This window comes from Echeneis naucrates, chromosome 15 (assembly GCF_900963305.1).
Source record: "Echeneis naucrates chromosome 15, fEcheNa1.1, whole genome shotgun sequence".
NCBI lineage: Eukaryota > Metazoa > Chordata > Actinopteri > Carangiformes > Echeneidae > Echeneis > Echeneis naucrates.
This window is the reverse complement of record NC_042525.1, coordinates 1,747,554-1,764,499: the sequence shown is the minus strand read 5'-3', so window position 1 is coordinate 1,764,499 and position 16,946 is coordinate 1,747,554. Positions and strand designations below refer to the sequence as shown.

At 45.1% G+C, this 16,946-nt stretch overlaps 1 protein-coding gene across 15 annotated transcripts in view; it reads right to left on the bottom strand.

The window, feature by feature from the left end:
* Nucleotides 1-16,331, bottom strand: part of cpeb3 (cytoplasmic polyadenylation element binding protein 3) — a 30,960-nt gene extending 14,629 nt beyond the window's left edge. For 4 of the 15 annotated variants that reach the window (XM_029520817.1, XM_029520823.1, XM_029520818.1 and 1 more), the window contains exons 1-3: nt 13,529-14,710; nt 7,061-7,214; nt 874-930 (exon numbers count right to left, since the gene is read on the bottom strand). In XM_029520817.1, the coding sequence (XP_029376677.1) occupies nt 874-930; nt 7,061-7,214; nt 13,529-14,614 (1,297 nt within the window). In that variant the 5' untranslated portion in view covers nt 14,615-14,710. Of the gene's footprint in view, nt 1-873; nt 931-7,060; nt 7,215-13,513; nt 14,711-14,733; nt 14,849-16,219 lie in introns of those variants that run through there. The other 11 variants (XM_029520821.1, XM_029520826.1, XM_029520822.1 and 8 more) reach the window with 7 other exon arrangements.
* Between the last annotated feature and the right edge of the window lie 615 nt (nt 16,332-16,946).

The window sequence follows — 16,946 nt, the reverse complement described above, 5'->3', positions numbered from 1 at the left end:
GGTTATCATAGCATGAAGCCGCAGAGCTAATGGGACGAGATGAAGAAGAAACACATCACAGGCTTCGACGGAGCGAGCCAGTTCTGACAGACTGTGAAGATCTGGGCAGATCTCAGCTTGCCTGAGCACAGTCCCACAACACAACAGTTTAACATCAATCTGAGACGCCTTCTCCGAGGATACGAGTGATGAAAAGAACAAAATGAAGGCGCGCTGACGGCGGCCAGATGTGACGGCAGGAAACTGCCTCACTGAGATGGTTTGGATGTCCTCTCGCTTTTTACACACGTCCAGGGAGGAATCTGGTCTGATCGCCAGTCCATCCCGACGTCCTGGTTTTGTTTTTTGTCTTTTTTTTGCTGAGGTTTGGACAAAGATTTGGGAAAACATGAGCGGCCCTAACAGAAGTCAAGGAAATGAAACCCATCAGAAATCACATCCCGACCCCGTCCAGAGACAAATAAAGATCAGTTGCCGGGGCCGGAGCTGGGTTTGGAAAACTTTGTGGCATCTGTGTGGCAGCATGTGGGATAAAGACCCGATTTTTCTCTTTGGCTCATCTCCTGCCGGCTGGTGGGGACGCCGGGGTTTGGGTGAAGGTGGGGGGGTCTAGTCTTACATGTTGGGGTATTTTTGGAAGTGCTATTCACAGGTCAACTGCCAGCGCTAAGAGGACTGTCTGAGGTTTACGGTGTCAGGGAATCCAGGTCTTAGCAAAAGGGTAGGCAGGTGTGGGTAAGGTGGGGGGAGGTGGTGGTGTGTGTGTGTGTGTGTGTGTGGGGGGGGGGGGGGTTCACAGGAAGACACCACAGCAAACTTCCTGTTTGTTTGAAACATAAAGCAGCAGCAACATGTCAACAAAACGTGACTTACTGTTCAGGGGCATGATGTGGTCGGCTCCAGGGTGGTGAAAGTTCAGACCCATACGTCCTGTCAAAGAGAGAGAGAGGAAGAAAAAAAGATTTTACAAAAGGGGGGAAACGTGGAAATGGCTGATAAAAGCCAGACTGTTGACAGATATTCATTGAATCTGCTGTCGCCAGTGAGCAAACGCCAGCTGTGATGAAATGTTTAACATGACACGAGCAAACAACAAATTTACCCAACATGACCATGGATCACAAAGGTGACAAGGGAGGCAGAGACACACACACGTCTTTGTTGTTCTCATGAACACACACACACACAAACAGAATGCAACACTCGAGGTCCCATCTGTCGGACCTGTGCCTGGACGCCATCCTCGTTATCTCTGTCTGCATCATCCACAACAAGAAGACGACACTGTAGCTGAGGCAGAAATGAGCGAGGCGCGCCCTTTATCCCTGAACACCGAATATTAACCCGTCAGAATCCGCCTACGCCAGCTTCTTACTCAACTCACAGCAGACAAGCAGGTGAAGCAACCTGGATCAGGCTTACATTAACACTGGCTGGTGGGAAAAGGTGCCAAATGCAAGAGATATTCTGCTTTAACGTACAGGACCCCCCCACCAATACTCGAACTTTGAGAGACGAGGCGGCTGCCTGTTGAAAGCTGCTGTGTCGCAAACAATGACGACACGTCAGAAGTTTCAAAAGTCGCCCACAGAAGACAGATAGCGGGGACACCACGGGGGCCTCTTCCTGGGTTGTAAACAAGATTGGAAGCAGCAGTTAGACCTGGTTGAAAACCAGAAAGGGAGAAAAGTGAGGGGGGGCGGTACAGCACAGATGTGGATTTCCACACTCCTGTTGGCCGTTCACAGTCTAGGCAACAATAAGGCTGGAGGGCAAATAGGTTGTGACAGGCCCAGACTCTCAAACACACATTTTTATGAGCATAGGATGATGACTGTGTGACATTTGGACCCGAGGCCTCCTCAGAATATATGACTATGAGAAAATTACTTCTTTTTTTTGCCACCCAAAGCAGGAAAATCCTGTTGATCTTCCACTGATCTTCTATCTCAACCGACATGCACAGATGATCCCATAGTTAGTCAGCCAGCAAAATTAGGGGGCTTCAGCGTAAAAGTCTGGCAGTTTGATGTGTTTTTGAGTGAAAGCGCCCTTTGACCAAGTCCCGCTGCATTTGATTAAGCAAAGGACGAGGCAGACGTGTGAACACACTCAAAGTTCTGACTCGGAGGGCACAAGTTGAGCCAAACGCTGCGATCTGCGCTCGCCTCTTTGTCTCCATTAGTCATTTGGGGGTTGATAGAGGGGGACAGTTGCCCTCCCGAAGCCTTAAAATAGCTCTGGGCATGTGCCATCTGCTTCCCCCAGGAGTTGAGTGGCAGGGCCTGAGGAGGAGGGGGGGTGCTGTGCTGCTGCCGCTGCCGTTCTGGTGACATTTCCTCACCGAGAGCCCGAGCTATTCTCAACCTCCCCATGATGGCCGCACAGCAGCGCAGAAACACCATCCGCTTCCTTAGGCCCCTCTGCTGGCCTGACAATCTGCAGACTGGACAGTGACCTCGTCCTGACCGCTGTGGCAGACATAAGATATAGAGCAGGACAGGCTGGCTGGACATAGCCAGTGGGATTTGGTGACCTGTTGGGGGGGTTTCACAAAGTAATCACTGTGGGGGGGTCACGAGGCCTCTGAGGTTAAAGAAAAACAGTCTGATTAAAATCAGCAAGACCCCAGGACAAATAAGTTTCAAATCAACATCAGCTGCATGACTTTAAGAGCTCTGCAGACATATTTAATAACCGCTATCAACGAGAGAGAAAGAGGCGAAAATGATGACTAACATCATTGTTCTTTGATTAGGTTTTTTGGCTTGAGGGGGAAAATTTTGCCTCCCTGTTTGTGAAAATGGGAGAATACAGAGTGAAGACAGCGGGAAGCCAAATACACTCAAGACCGCAACGAAGGAACTGCTGAGTCACCGGTACTGATCAAAAAGCTCATCTATAATCCCGCCGTCAGAAAACAGCTTTCAGAACTTTGGTCTGCGTGCACCAACTATGTCAAACTACTGAAGGCTACACCGCTGCTCTGCCTCCAGACCCAAAGTGGTTACATTTTCACTGGAGTCCATGTGGCTGAATACCTCCGACTGCATCCCACCTGGGGCTTGTCTCAACGGCTGCAGTCACGTTTTCGCTCCCTCTGTTCCATATTATAGAAGCAGAATCTCCGGGAGAAAGCTTGAAGCCAAAGTTATGAGCGGAGAGCAGGGAGAGTGAAAACACTGCGGCAGGGAGCCCCCAAAGCTACACACTTGGCAAGGAAAGCTTCAGTTACTGACACAACATTAGCAGAGAGGGGTAAGAGTCGTGACTGTACCCACAGAGGGACATGTGTTCTGCACAGATTCAGCAGACGGCTGCAGAGATCGGGAGGGATGGATGCTTTTGTGAGGAAAATCTGGTGAGAGAGATGTTTTGTCAGAATAACATCCTCTACGTCACACCGGCCTGAGCTGAACCCGGCGACCCTTGACCAGACATTTACAACAGGGCCAATGTTCCTTTGGCTTTCAGTCCAAAACACGACAAGCTGCATTTCTGGAGGCAAATCGTGAAAGATGACAACCTCTTGCTTTCAGTTAATGTTTCATGAAAGTGATAATCATAAAACTATTAAATGCCTGTCATATAACAACAATAGGATTTCCAGAATCTAGCAAAGGCCAACACACAACTTGGCAGAGATAGAAACGCTTTCATGGTTTGTGGGATTCGAACAAACTGTGATTTTAACAGACAAAACAAGCCCAGACTTGTTTTGTTGCCTGGGCTGGATTAGCTCAGTCATGCTTGCAGGAGCCATGAATTTTCCACCCATAACAAAACATAGCACTCTGATTGTGTAGTTCATTGGAAGCAAGGTGCAATTTAACCTTTAACACAGCCAACAAATACATCGTCTTATCTGTGCAGTCATTACTGGCTGTTTAAAGTACAGGAGCATCCCTCTGCGGTTCAGGTAATCTGAAGTGTTGTTAACTTCACGGGTTTGAAAGTTAAAAGGGTCAAGTCCAGCATGTCACCCAAATATTAACCTCTGACCTCGAGTTAAGCTGGTGTGACCCTTCTGTGTCACTAAAGTGATAGAGGTGTTCACATGACGTCTTTCCAGATCACTTTACGTTAAACAGAAATGCAATGTGCGATGTCTTAGTCGTATTTACGCTTCACACACTTCATGAGAAAGTTTCAACGTCTTGCCCAATCTGGACTGCACACGCTATCCTTCCCATCCTCTCCTGATAAAAAAACAAAACAAAACCCATGTGTGTGTGTCTCCAGTCTTATCCACTGACCAATGCTCTTGTCAACAAACGCACAAAGTCAAACAGCGCCAGTGTTTGCACTCCCTCAACGACTGACTTCATTTAGAACTGGAAGCCACAATCTTTTACAACAACATTACACTTCATGCAGACCGTTAACCAACACATGACAAGTGACAACCAAACACAACACAGACTAAAATCAATGGTTAACTGCTGGTGGAAAGCTCAACTATTTGGAACTTTTCATTGGCATTGTGTTGAGGCATTTGATTGTTCTGAACGTCAGCCAGTTTTAACGAACTGATGAAATGTTTTCACCAAAAGTACATTTCCAAACATTTTTCAGGATCTGCAAATGACCATCAGAAGATCTCAGAGCCTTTATTCCCGGCTAACTTGACAATTCAACACTTTGCTGGCTCTCAAGAAGAAAACAAATAATCAAGACAATGATCACAAGCTGCAGCTTTTCTTTAAATGAATGTCAGACTAACAGAAGCAAAGTGAGTTTGTGCATTAAAGACACACGTTGTTCTCTGCTTCCTGTGTTTTATGCTATGCTAGCGTCTCTGCACTGCCAAGCTCAGCTTTTTTTACACCCCCACAAGCTTCCAGTCTTTAACACTAAACTGCCACGCAAGACTTGTTTCTATGCTGGACTAAGCTCCTGGTCTCAAAGCCAGACGAATGCTGCGCTAAACAAATAAACTGGAGTTAAGAGATGAATACCATAATTACAAGTTGCAGCTCTGCTTGCAGTCAACTTATTGTCACATTAGAGTTAATGAAGTTTAGTCCTATAAAAGCTACACACAAACACACACACACACACACACACACACACACACACACACTGACACAATGCAAATTGTAACTGACACATGAGAACAATCATGTGAGTCATCAGACCTAGTAAGACAATGTGAGAGTGTGTGAGGAGGTGGGAGTTCGGTCCATACGCAGCTTCCACAGGAATTAAAGGACTTATTGTGTTACTGTGTGTGTTTGTGTGTGCAGATACAGACACACTCTCCTGTCTGCTGGTTCGTCTTGGTCACAGTTAACAATGAGCGACAGACTGAACGTAGTGTGTGAGGTGAGATGGACTTGGATTAGGATGTCAGACCTGATCTGTGTGTCAGAAACAATTTGAATGTGTGTGTGTGTGTGTGTGTGATACACCGCTGGCCGCAGCGGCGGTGGCTGTTGTCAAACTGGTGGTGTTTTTCCAGGCCAAAGGGAGAATCTCTTGTGTGTGTGTTAGTACGGGGGTGTTGAGCTCTGCACACGTGAGCTCAGCTGACCCAGTTCAGCAGACTACATGCAGCCCGGAGTGTGTGAAGCCGCAGAAACTGAGACTATTGAGCCGTCCGCCGCCCCGATCCCCTCACCCAGGAAAAAAGTTTGTGTGCAATCGCAAAAGGAGAGAGAGAGACACACACTTTGAAGCAAACTCTTCTCTAAACAAGGGTTCAGAAAAAGAAAAAAGGTCGCCCTCCTCCCTGTCTGGTCTGAGACAGAAGGGGTGTGGGTGGGGTCACCTCACACTCCCTTTGGAAGTCCTATTGATTCACATTCACATTACAGTACAAGCACTTCTCCTTTAAAACACACACACAGACTCATAAAAGACTCAAGGAAAAACAACTATTCTGGTCACAATGGGAAGTATGCAAGAAATGTCTGTGATGGGATGGATGTGGGCGGGACCTATTCCAGTTGGGGTGCAGAACTGGGCGTACTGGGATAATTGGTTTAGACTGGTGGCTCTCAGCTGGTTGGAGGCTTCTTCAGACTTCAAACAACAGATGTCTGCTTCAGAAACAAAGATAAATGACTACATTTGTCCGAACAAAAGAGGAACAGTTTCAGTCTAGAATTATTGACCTGTAAATCTATAAATCTCTATGTTACAACACAAAAATAGAAGGGGCGGGCAGTAAATCGTTAATCTTTTCAAATTCAACAACATGGACATCCTATTTTCATTCCCTGGTGCAGTTAGCGCCATAGCCCCTGTTTCTATAACCCAAAACCATCTACAGGCGAAGATGAGCTCAGCCCAAACACTTTGATTGGTGTCGTCGTCATCCTGCTTCGGGAACGGAGTCCCTGATGAGTCTATGACATTTTCTCTGCATAATAAAAACCTCACAACCGCAGCACTCAACGCTCCGCCATCTCTGCTGCAGCATTACGGCACACAGGGCTGAAGACCAACAGCCAAACCTGGTAATTCAGGCAAGTCTGGGGCTGTGCTCATCGACACATTTCTCTGTTTCATCCAGTTAATGAACCAACTGATGAATCACAGATTAATGGTTAAACACTTTTATCTTCTTCCTAAAGAGGTTGAGAGGTTGATAAAAGAGCTTGATGCTAATTTGCTTCGGTCACAAGCCTCCCGAGTGTGATATCTGATTTCAGCGACATATAAACCACAAACACATTCAGACACTCTGCATTCAAAAACACAAGTCATGTGACATTTTTGTTTACTCGATCCATTGGGTCCAACGATCAGCAGAAAGCCAACTGGCAAAATGAAAAGAAAGGGCAAAAAAATCGTTGCACTTCTGCTCTGGCACACACAAACACAAAATAACAGAATAATGTGAGATTTTGGAGGTAAGACTCATAATGTTAATTATTCATTTCAGTTTCAAAGAGAAGAGGGTGATCTGTACTGGACTGGCTGAGAGTTTGGCAAATAGAGCAAAAGAAAAAACAAATGTTCCCAGAGATGATATATGCCCATGAAGCAAAAAAAAAAAAAAAAAAAAAAAACCAACCCCAAATACTGTAAGCATGGACGTATGAATATTCCTAACCTGCAAAATGATTCCTCCATATAATATCAGCGATAGTCATTGGTGGGCCACCGGCAGGGTGTGGTTTACCTTTGTCATGGTCAGTCCTTATCATATCCATTAAGGAATTCTCCAAAGAGTGCAAGCTAAAAGCATCGAAGGGCCGATTCCGGTCCTGCAATAAAACAAAACAGGAAGATGGTTAGGATCAGAGCCAGAGACTGAGGTCAAAGGGCGTCGTATGCTGATCGGATTATCATTGCTCCCTCGATATTGGGCAGCCTGAAAAGGGTTAGCTGTTGTGTAAGGCATATTCAACATTACTTGCATACATGAGTAAATACAATCAGGATGATTGCAGGTTGTGTAAATAGCTAGAGAACGTAAAATAAACGCAAAATAAAAAGTCAGCTGAAATAAATAAATGTTTATTTTCTGACTCACTTATCAATAAAGGACACCATGACACTCCCAGACTTGAACTTTCACATTTGGCCTTGGCAACAACTCACAAGTACCAACAAAAAGACAGGCTGGGATACATTCTTTGGCAGTCCAAACTGATATTAATTAAGGATGTAAGATTAGATACTGCAGGTAAGAAGAAGAAGAAGAAGAAGAGGATTTTAAAGGGTATGTGTCAGCCCTGAGGATGATGTTGATTAGAGTTGATATTAAAAAGGAAATATGAATCTTGGTCGGAGGCTCCTGAAGGCTTTTCATGTCAAAAAGCGACAGAGAAAGAAAAGACAAACTCGTCTGCCCTGATTTGTATCACTGACAGGAGGAGGAGGGGACAGCCAGTTTAAATCCGCCATCAGAATGGCACGCCGTCATTTGTTCCTCCTCAGTTTACTTTCTGAAATTCATTGTCTCAGGAACTAAAACATTATTATTTTCTGTCAGAGATCGGGGAGGGTTCATCTTTGACAGATGTACGTGGATTGTATTATAAAAGGAAATGAATGGAGCCGTCACAAATATTCAGTTTTGTGGTTGTTGTTGTTGTTTATGATGTTTTAATGTCCACCAGAATTAATTTATTACAGGTATTTCATCAAAGCATATTTAAAAAAACAACATGCCATCGAACAGGAGTTAAATGATGTAGATGGTTCTGAGTGTGGTTTCTGTGGCTGCACTGAAGCAGAAGTACCTGGTCCATATTTTATCATTTACAAAACCTCTCCAAATGAATCACCTGATCCTGGAGAGAAGATCGGTCATCTCCAATCCAGGTCTGGACAATCAGTACCACGTCAAACAACTCAAGGTTAAACTTCCCACTGCTGATGAAACATTAAGGCGCTCGCTGTGTGTGAATGAATTTATTGGAATGACATGCGTGCCAAAGGTAAAGGCTGAGATGGCCGAGCCGGAGCCGGATCCTGCAGCCTTGGCAGCTGTGTCCTGTGTCCGCTGCCCGAGCCGGGGCCACATTGTTTGCACACCGCTGCTATTGTTGCTCAATCGGCTGAGCATTCAAAAGTGTTATTCCCCCCTCTCTGGATCCAACAGCGCCACGTAGATAAAAATCTGCGCACTTGGTACAAACGGTAAACACTTAAAATGCTGAGCTTTGACTTTCCTCCACTCTTCTCTGACACATGTGGATGACGGGTGGGGGGGGTCGAGAGCTCACTCTAGTCAAATGACCTAAAGAGTCAGTATAGAGAAAAATCCCAAACATGCTTCAGATAAGTTTCCAGAGTTGGGACTCCAGGCAGGAGTCGATCTGTCCCGACTGCTCTGGAGTTCATCTTACCTCACGACACATAAACAAGATATAAGAGCGTTTATGAAGGTGATCATGATAAGAAACAGACGGAGCGTCTAAGATTAGGCCGAGTACCTGTTTTTAGTGAAGTGAGCCTGTTCAGTAAGATTAGAGGCTGCCAGGTGCAGAAAGGATTCTTATAAACTATAAAAGGCAGCAACAATGAATCCTCCCCGGATGGACCAATCGTGAGCCAGCGCTAATGCTGCACATGTCCTTGACTCAGTGATGAGGCTGCATCATTGGTCAGATAAGGCTTTGGACTTCTCCCATTGGCTGTTGATTTGACAGTAATGGCCTTTATATCTAACTCCCTCGGTTTAATTTGTAGAATTGTAGAACTGGTCTTGTTGCGCAATGCCTTAATTTGATTCACTTCACTTTTCACTCAATGATTCCTCTTTAATACAAACTCAACAGTTCTTTAAGTTTCAAAGTAAAAGCATTCTTCAGCTCAGGCACAAACGTATGGTGTCACAGCAGGCATCGGTTTCTGTTGCTGTGCTGATAGCCTGCAGTTCGACTATTGTCTCATAGTCATTTGTTATTCAGGGCTGTTAGTTTAATGAGATTAGCGGTTATCAATCAATTGTCTTCTCTATCCTGCCCAACTTTTATGTTTATTTATTCCTCTGGCTCCTTTACCTATAATAGTGCAAGAAATAAATTTGACTTCTTTTTTAACAACCACCATCCCCCAACCTCAAACTGTCTGGTCTATATATCGCTGCCTCTGCTGAGTTAGCTTTACCCCCAGTGGAGACAAAAATTGATCCCCCCCCCCCCCCCACTGATATGTGGCAGTGGTGGCTTCGGTTGCGTCGATGAGGGTTGATTACTTATGTGAGCTCAGTCCTGGAACAGATACACTGACTTCTCACTTTCAATGATACGCTCCAAAAAATGGATACAAATAAAGATTTGTGCCTAAAAAAGTGAGAAATACACAGGTATCCATGTCAGTATGTAGATCATACTGCAGTAATGTGTTTGAATTCATAAAAGCTATGCAGCCTTGGTTTTAGTTAAATAGTTACAATCCAGAGAAATGAAAGAACTTGTTCCAATTAGAAACAGTTTTCGTTATTTTACAATTAGTGTCTTTACTACTTGACCACGGTTTAGTCTAGAAAATGGTGTCCATGGTTTGAAAATATTAAATTTGGAATGTTTAAAAAATTTTTGGGTGATAAATGGTTTAAACCACTCATTTATTTCCAGAGTTAGTGACCATTTAATAACTTTCTGTTGATTGATTCATTAATTAACGTATAATGGTTCCCAGAGAACACGAAGTGGCCTGTCCACTGTTCCCCCGACGCCTGTATGACAAACAGAACAAGAAACGAGCTGAACCACAAACAGCTCCTGATGTAAATACCTCAAACCTCGAAGGACTTCTATTTTGCATGACCATCAGACAGCATGTGACTGTGAGACGCCACCTGTCAGTTCGCCTGCTGACTCCAAACCTGCTGATCTGATACGAAGCGATTAAGATAACTGGGGACCACACAGCTATCAGCAGCACCTCCCTTTCAAATGAAGGTGTCTCCTGAGAAGCTCATAAGACTTTGTGTCTTAAGCCTCACACTGACATGTTAAGTTACATTCCCCACATTCCTCGGCCTTTAAGCGAGTACGAGCACATATCAGAGAGCATTTCTCGCTGCCTTTCTTCTGCAGCACCTGAAAAATACTGATGGAGATCTATGGAATGACAACAACCACACCTGTCGGCAGGTGTCCACCGGACACCGAGAGGAGCTGGTGTCTGTTCCCCGCCAGCTGCTCAGCTCAGCTTTGTCTTTAAGTTTCACTTCAGTAAACAGGCCAGTCAACATGTGGTGCCATGACCTTGCATCCTGGTGACAACTCTTCTCCAATTATGGGTGCAATTGTTCGGCAGCTCAGTGTGAACTAGAGACAGTGTTGAATCACCGAGGCATGCGAACCATGACAGGGTTGGACTATTGGTTGAACAAAAACCAGACGTTACCTTCAGTGGCAATTAGCACTTCATTGAGAAATAATTATGAAAACAACCATCAGTTTGAGGTGTGTTTAACAGGCAGAGAAAATTCAATGAAAGATATGATTAAGTGGCATTATGAGATATGAAGGATCCAATAATTGTGTTTTCTTTTGTTTTTTTTAAATCAACATATTCATGTGATAAAAAGTCAGGAAATATTGGTGCGTACTGCTCGTTTTCTAAATCTGTCTATGACAGGTCCTGAAATATTATGGAGAGGAAACTAATATTTCTGGAGTGGCCCTTTAAAGTGTTCTAATTGTATCTTCCTTAAATATGGGCTTTATTTTTAAATAGTTAACTATAACTATGGAAAGGCTGAGATGGATTCTCATGCTTGAAACATTGCTGCTGACATAAAAGCTATCGAAATGGGAGCAACAAGCTGTCAACAGTTTCTTTTTAGCTTGATATTATAACCCTGTGATAACATGACAAGCTTATGGTGCAAATGAGAAAGCGCAATTTTTTAAAGCCGCAGCTAATGGCGATCTTAATTACTGAATGAATCAATCAATCAATTATTGTGAAAATGACTAACTCAAAAGAATTTATGAGGCTGGCGCCAACATGAGCAGAATTATTGCAGATTAATTTTAATTTAATTGTCTTTTCAGCTCTAGTTGAGCTCATTAATGAATTGTGACACTTCAACTCTGCTGTTTGACCACACACAAGCTCCAAGCCTGAGTTCCAGTACTGCAGTATGTGGGCCTCTCTTTACAGCATGACGTGTGGCCCCTTTGACCTTGTCTACAGTTGATAACTGGAACTGTAAACTGGCCAAGTCAGGAAAACACAGATAGAGATTCTCAGCAGAGGAAACTGAGTAATAAAGCCCAGGGAGGCCTCGCTGACACACATTCAATCATTATCTCCTCAAAAGGCTATACGTTTCAACACGGCTGGAATTTCATCCTGCACCAGGTTCCGTCTGCACATGCAGTCGTCTCTGCAGTCACAGTTTGTGCTCCGTTCTCCCAGCTCCTTGTTTTGAGCCAGTGAACAAGTGCTCCTTTTAAAGGAAGCCGGTGGCTTAAAACTGAGGGGCTGTTTGTCAGGCAGTGCAGCTAAACATAGGGAAAACACATGACTAACCATGTGGAGAAAAAAGAAGCCATGCAGTGCTGGGACTTCCCATGTTCAGTCTGACATACGTGGGAAACAGGCAGCAGGAATTTACCGTGTGTTTCTAATATAAACTCCCAGAACCTTTTTTCTGTTGCTCATCTCTTGATACCACAGAGAGAGACGGTGCTGCCATGCTAATCAGCTGTTAGCATTAAAACAACACAGGTTCATTTTTAGCCTGTTTTCAGCCCGGATTTAATGCAGCTTTTGGGGTCGTACGGCGGAACCACCCCGGAGAGAGACAAAAACATGTGTTGATATGTGTTTTGGGGTAAATGTTTGTGGTGAAAACACAAAACAAGAGCTTAATGTCGGTTTCTTTTTCTCAATAATACGAAGAAAACACCGACGTACCAAACTGCCGGGTCGGACCTGCAGTCCACTTCCGCCCGGGGGCTCAAGCACCACCCACTATCCCATCATCTAGCCAATCAAACGTGAGAACAGATGCTGCCTTTAAAAACCGTCGGAATTCTCGCAATCACGAGGAGAGCGCACACAAACTGCCAACAATGTTGAAAACGGCGGAAGATAAAAATAAGAATTTTATGCCAAAACAGTGATTACAGAAAGTGCATCACTTCAGACACCAATACATTAACACCTTTCCTCTTAGTATTATTATTATGACGAAAAATATTTATCTTGCACTGTAACCACAGCACAGATATTAATAAGACGTGCATTATTTTCACAATTCCCGATTACGAGGAGGACATGAATGCGTCATGTGTCCTTTAAATCCTACGGAAAGTGAGCTGGCAGAGAAGATTTAACGATTCAGAGAAAATTCAATCATTTAGAGGAAATTTAACCATTAAGACAGGAAAACCGTGCACAGCGACTCCTTCCAGGACTGACTAAATGTTTTTCTTGGGGGTTTTTTTGGCTTTGAATGCGGATGAATAGCCCGGATCGATGGTAAACACCTCAAGGACTCGATCTATTTGACCTCCACTACACAAACTGCCCCAAAAAATACAAGCCATTGTATTAAAAGTGTTGACAGCTACCGATATTTATTAATCCCAGCTTCGGACGTGCATTTAAAATCCAGTTGTTTTTATTTTTTATTATTTTTATGGTGAAATATTTAAATAGATTCAAAATATATTCCTACAACTGAGTCCCAGTAGTAACCCGTGCAGGGACAGTGGGGGGAAACACTGCAGGATACATGCTATAGGAAATGTATTGACATCTATGTGATTAGGGCCATATAATAATAATCTACAAATCGTACAAGACATAAAAAGCCTAAAATCACCTTAATATGTCCACCGTTGATGAATCTGTGGCACTGATGAGTTCAGGGTGACCTTATCATCGGCTAGCCTGCCTTGTTGCATTTTACTTTATTCATTTTTGATTTCAGACATTGACATTTTAATGTTTATACAGAATACATCAGGAAAAAAAACGATCCTATATTTTCAAGCACCGGGGCTAAGCTGATAACATTTGAAAGTGGTCATCGTTTTTAAACACAGGCTGCAGCATTAGAAACAGGCCTGGGCCTGCTCTGGCTGACTGAGAGCCGAGTTACCTGGAAAGGCAGTATGTTGTTGCTGTTGTCCCTGAAGGCGCTGTCCTCCATCCAGGGCTTGGGGGTGAGGGGACCCGGTCTTGGGAATTTGGGGGGTGCTATAACGTTGCTGGTATAGGGCTTTTTCATGGGAGAGATGGGGTTCAGAGGTGACGGCACCCCGACTCCGACTCCGACCCCGACCCCTACCCCGACGCCCACCGCTCTGCGCGGGTCCCTGCCGGCCTGCAGCCCGCTCCAGGGGTTAGAGGTCGTGCTCCAGGCGGCGTTCTGATGATTATTCCAAGCGGACGACGAGGCAGAAGAAGTCGACCCCTTGCTGTTGTTCATGATGGTCTGATAAGCGTTTCTCTGGGGGAAGGGGCCTTGACTGGGGCTGACAGGGGATCTCCTCTGCTGGGGCTGCTGCTGCTGCTGCGGCGGCTGCGGCTGCGGCTGCTGGGCTTGCTGTTGATGTTGTTGGGACTGGGGGGCCAGGCCGATCTGCGGGGAGAAATTCCCCCCGAAGACCGGGTTGACGTGGTGGGGGAAGTTCTGGAAAAGCATCGTCCCGTTCACCGAGGGTATTCCCTGGAAAAAGCTATCGTCCACGGCGTTCGTGGTTCCCGTGGACCAAGTGCTCCCAAACGAGGAGGAAGGGGAGGAAAGGGGGCCGCCGGTCTCCTGCGGCTGGTGGTGGAAGCTCAACCCGGGCAGGATCGGCGACTCCATCGGCACTTTGTCCTTGCTGCTGATGTTCAGCGCTGAAGCTGCTTGGTTGCTCCCGGACGAGGGGCTCTCCGACTCCGATGAAGAAGTGGGCTCCGATGACGGGGTCGGGGTGGAGGGAGGAGGGTCTACTTGCGTCGGATCTTGCTGATGGTGAGGCTGGGCTTTGTTTTTGTCCATCAGTAAATCATCCTGCATGGTTTGCTGAGCTGAAACGGGGGGAAACAGAGACGAGGAGTTATTATTATTGTTGTAATTCAGCAGGTCGCAGACCGGGCTCGCCGGGCTGCTGTAGTATCTGATGAACTGGGACAACTCCGACAAGGATATGATGTTTGAGGGACCAGGCAACTGCAAAGCGAATGCGTGATCACCCATTTAGCCCCCCAAAAAAAAGAGGAGGAGGAAAAATAACACACTTCCCGAGACTACAACCGGAGTGATTCACAAATCCCACAAATTACACACGGAGCACACGGCTGCAGTCAGATATTCACCAGATTTCGCCACGTCTCGTTTTTCCCTTCCACGCAGGAACTCCGGAGCTGCAATGTGAAACTGATTCAGTGTGTGTTTTTTGCCCAAGGACCTCCCCTATATTCATTTACATACGTCAGTAAATACAGCTGTCCTTCAACAAGGTTAAAATGCAGTCCTGTCCCGGCTCACACACGCCTACTGAGTCTTTTTTTTTTTTTTTTTTTTACTAATACGACTTCCAAATAAATAAAAAAAAAGGCGCACTTCGCTATTTTACGCGGTGCGAAGTGACGCACCTGAAGCGCTTTATTATACTGCAAACACCTCTCGTCCTACCAGCTGGACGTTTCCCTTGAAATAAAACAAGCAGCAGAGCAGTCTTATCATCTTTCAGGGCGGTGTGCGAGACGGAGACGCTTTAATGGAGAAAATGAAAGCTGGCAAAATGAGTATGCAGCGCACAAACTCCCCGCAGGAATAAAATGATTTATAGTAAAGGATTTTATTATAGCGCAAAAGAGGTCCGCATTGACACAGCCACGGGTTGGCGATCACAAAATACAAGATGTAGCTGCCCATGTAACTTCATTTTTGAGGCAATAATCCGCCAATATAAAGCAAAGGTGGGATATCACTCAAAGCTCCACTCGGTGTCCTCTATTCAAAGTGAGAGATTATGCTGAAGCCTTCATGCAAAAAGATCCTTTACTTTGAATATCAGAGACAGCGCCCTGCATAAGTAGAAATAACAAGCACACATAAATTTTTAAGGCTATTATCAGGGGAAATTTGCATTCATAAAGTTGCCACTTTAACACGACACAGCAGGGAGCAATCTGAGATGTAAATAGATCGCAATATGTTTCATTGTTGCGGGGCTATTCTGAGCAATTGAGCATCTTGTCATCTGGCGCAAACACAGGTTATGAAACAGTGTCAGTTCACCCAAGGTCTAAATAAGTGCTAAATTAAAATCTATGATAACACCTATGAGGCTCTCCCAGACTGTTTGTCGTAACCTGGCCGCAGGAGAGCTAACACGCAGCCTACACTTAGGCCTTTTTCCATATCATGGATGCAATCCTCCTCGGACTTGGAAAATAACAGTGGCAGAATTTCAGCAGCACGATGGCAGTGAGACAAGTTGGACTCTCAAAGGTAATCAAAATTGAGTGCACTGCACACACCCCACTAGTTAATCCGTGTTTTCTCCTCCAAGAGCTGCGCTTCCAAGGTCATCAAAGCAGCATATTCAGCAGCAAACAGCAGCTCACCTCACCGGCCCCTTCACCACACTCATGCCGGACCCTGGACCCTTTCAAGTGCCCATTTATCGCGCAGATCGAGGCATCCGATACATTTTCATGAAGCTGAAATGCCCCCCCCCCCACACCGTCACCTTTAATCCATATGTGTCCCCCCTCTCCACCTCCACACAAACGACAAAAAGGCATGCACACACAAGCACTGTCGCCTCTCTGCCTGCCATGAAGTCTGAATTACCTTTATCGTTCACCTTTTTGTGACTCTGTAAGTAAAGATATTTCTGTTTGCTTCGTCTGGGTTTAGATATGACAATCGAGCTATCCTTGTGCCGAGATAGTCAGCAGTTGCCTCAACAGCTGATTGACTGCGGCGCATGGATGATGCCGAGGGGGCTGTAGGGAGTTGTAGTTTCTCAGTATGCAGAAGCTGGTCAACAAATATGTAGTCTATCTGTATTATGTTGCTCCTTGGCCGCAGCACACACACACACACTCATAAACACTCACACATATATGAAGGACACCCATTGGTGAAGTTACAAGCTATAAAAATAGCAATGACTGACAGTAACACCCTTCTTTCATTCTCTCTCTCTCTTCTACACATTCACTCACCGGCATGTTTCATATAAAAGACGCCAATAAATATCAAGTCACTCACATCTACTTTTCAGGAAAAAAAAACCTTGTGGTGATTTTGGATTAAAAACAAATAAGAAATGAAATAACTCCAACACTCAGGCAGAGATGGTGTGGAGCACATAGTTTTCAGTCCAGCCTCATTAAAACGTCTTACCACCATTAGAGGTGTTCTGCAGCCAGATGTGCATCTTCATGTCGGCCGTGTGTGTCCAGGAGCCGCGGCCTCCCTTTGGCACATCTGTTCGCAGAGGATTCAGGACATTAAGTTGGTGTTTTTAGCCACAAGAGGGAGGGTAGCATGGCCAGACTACATTTCCCATGTC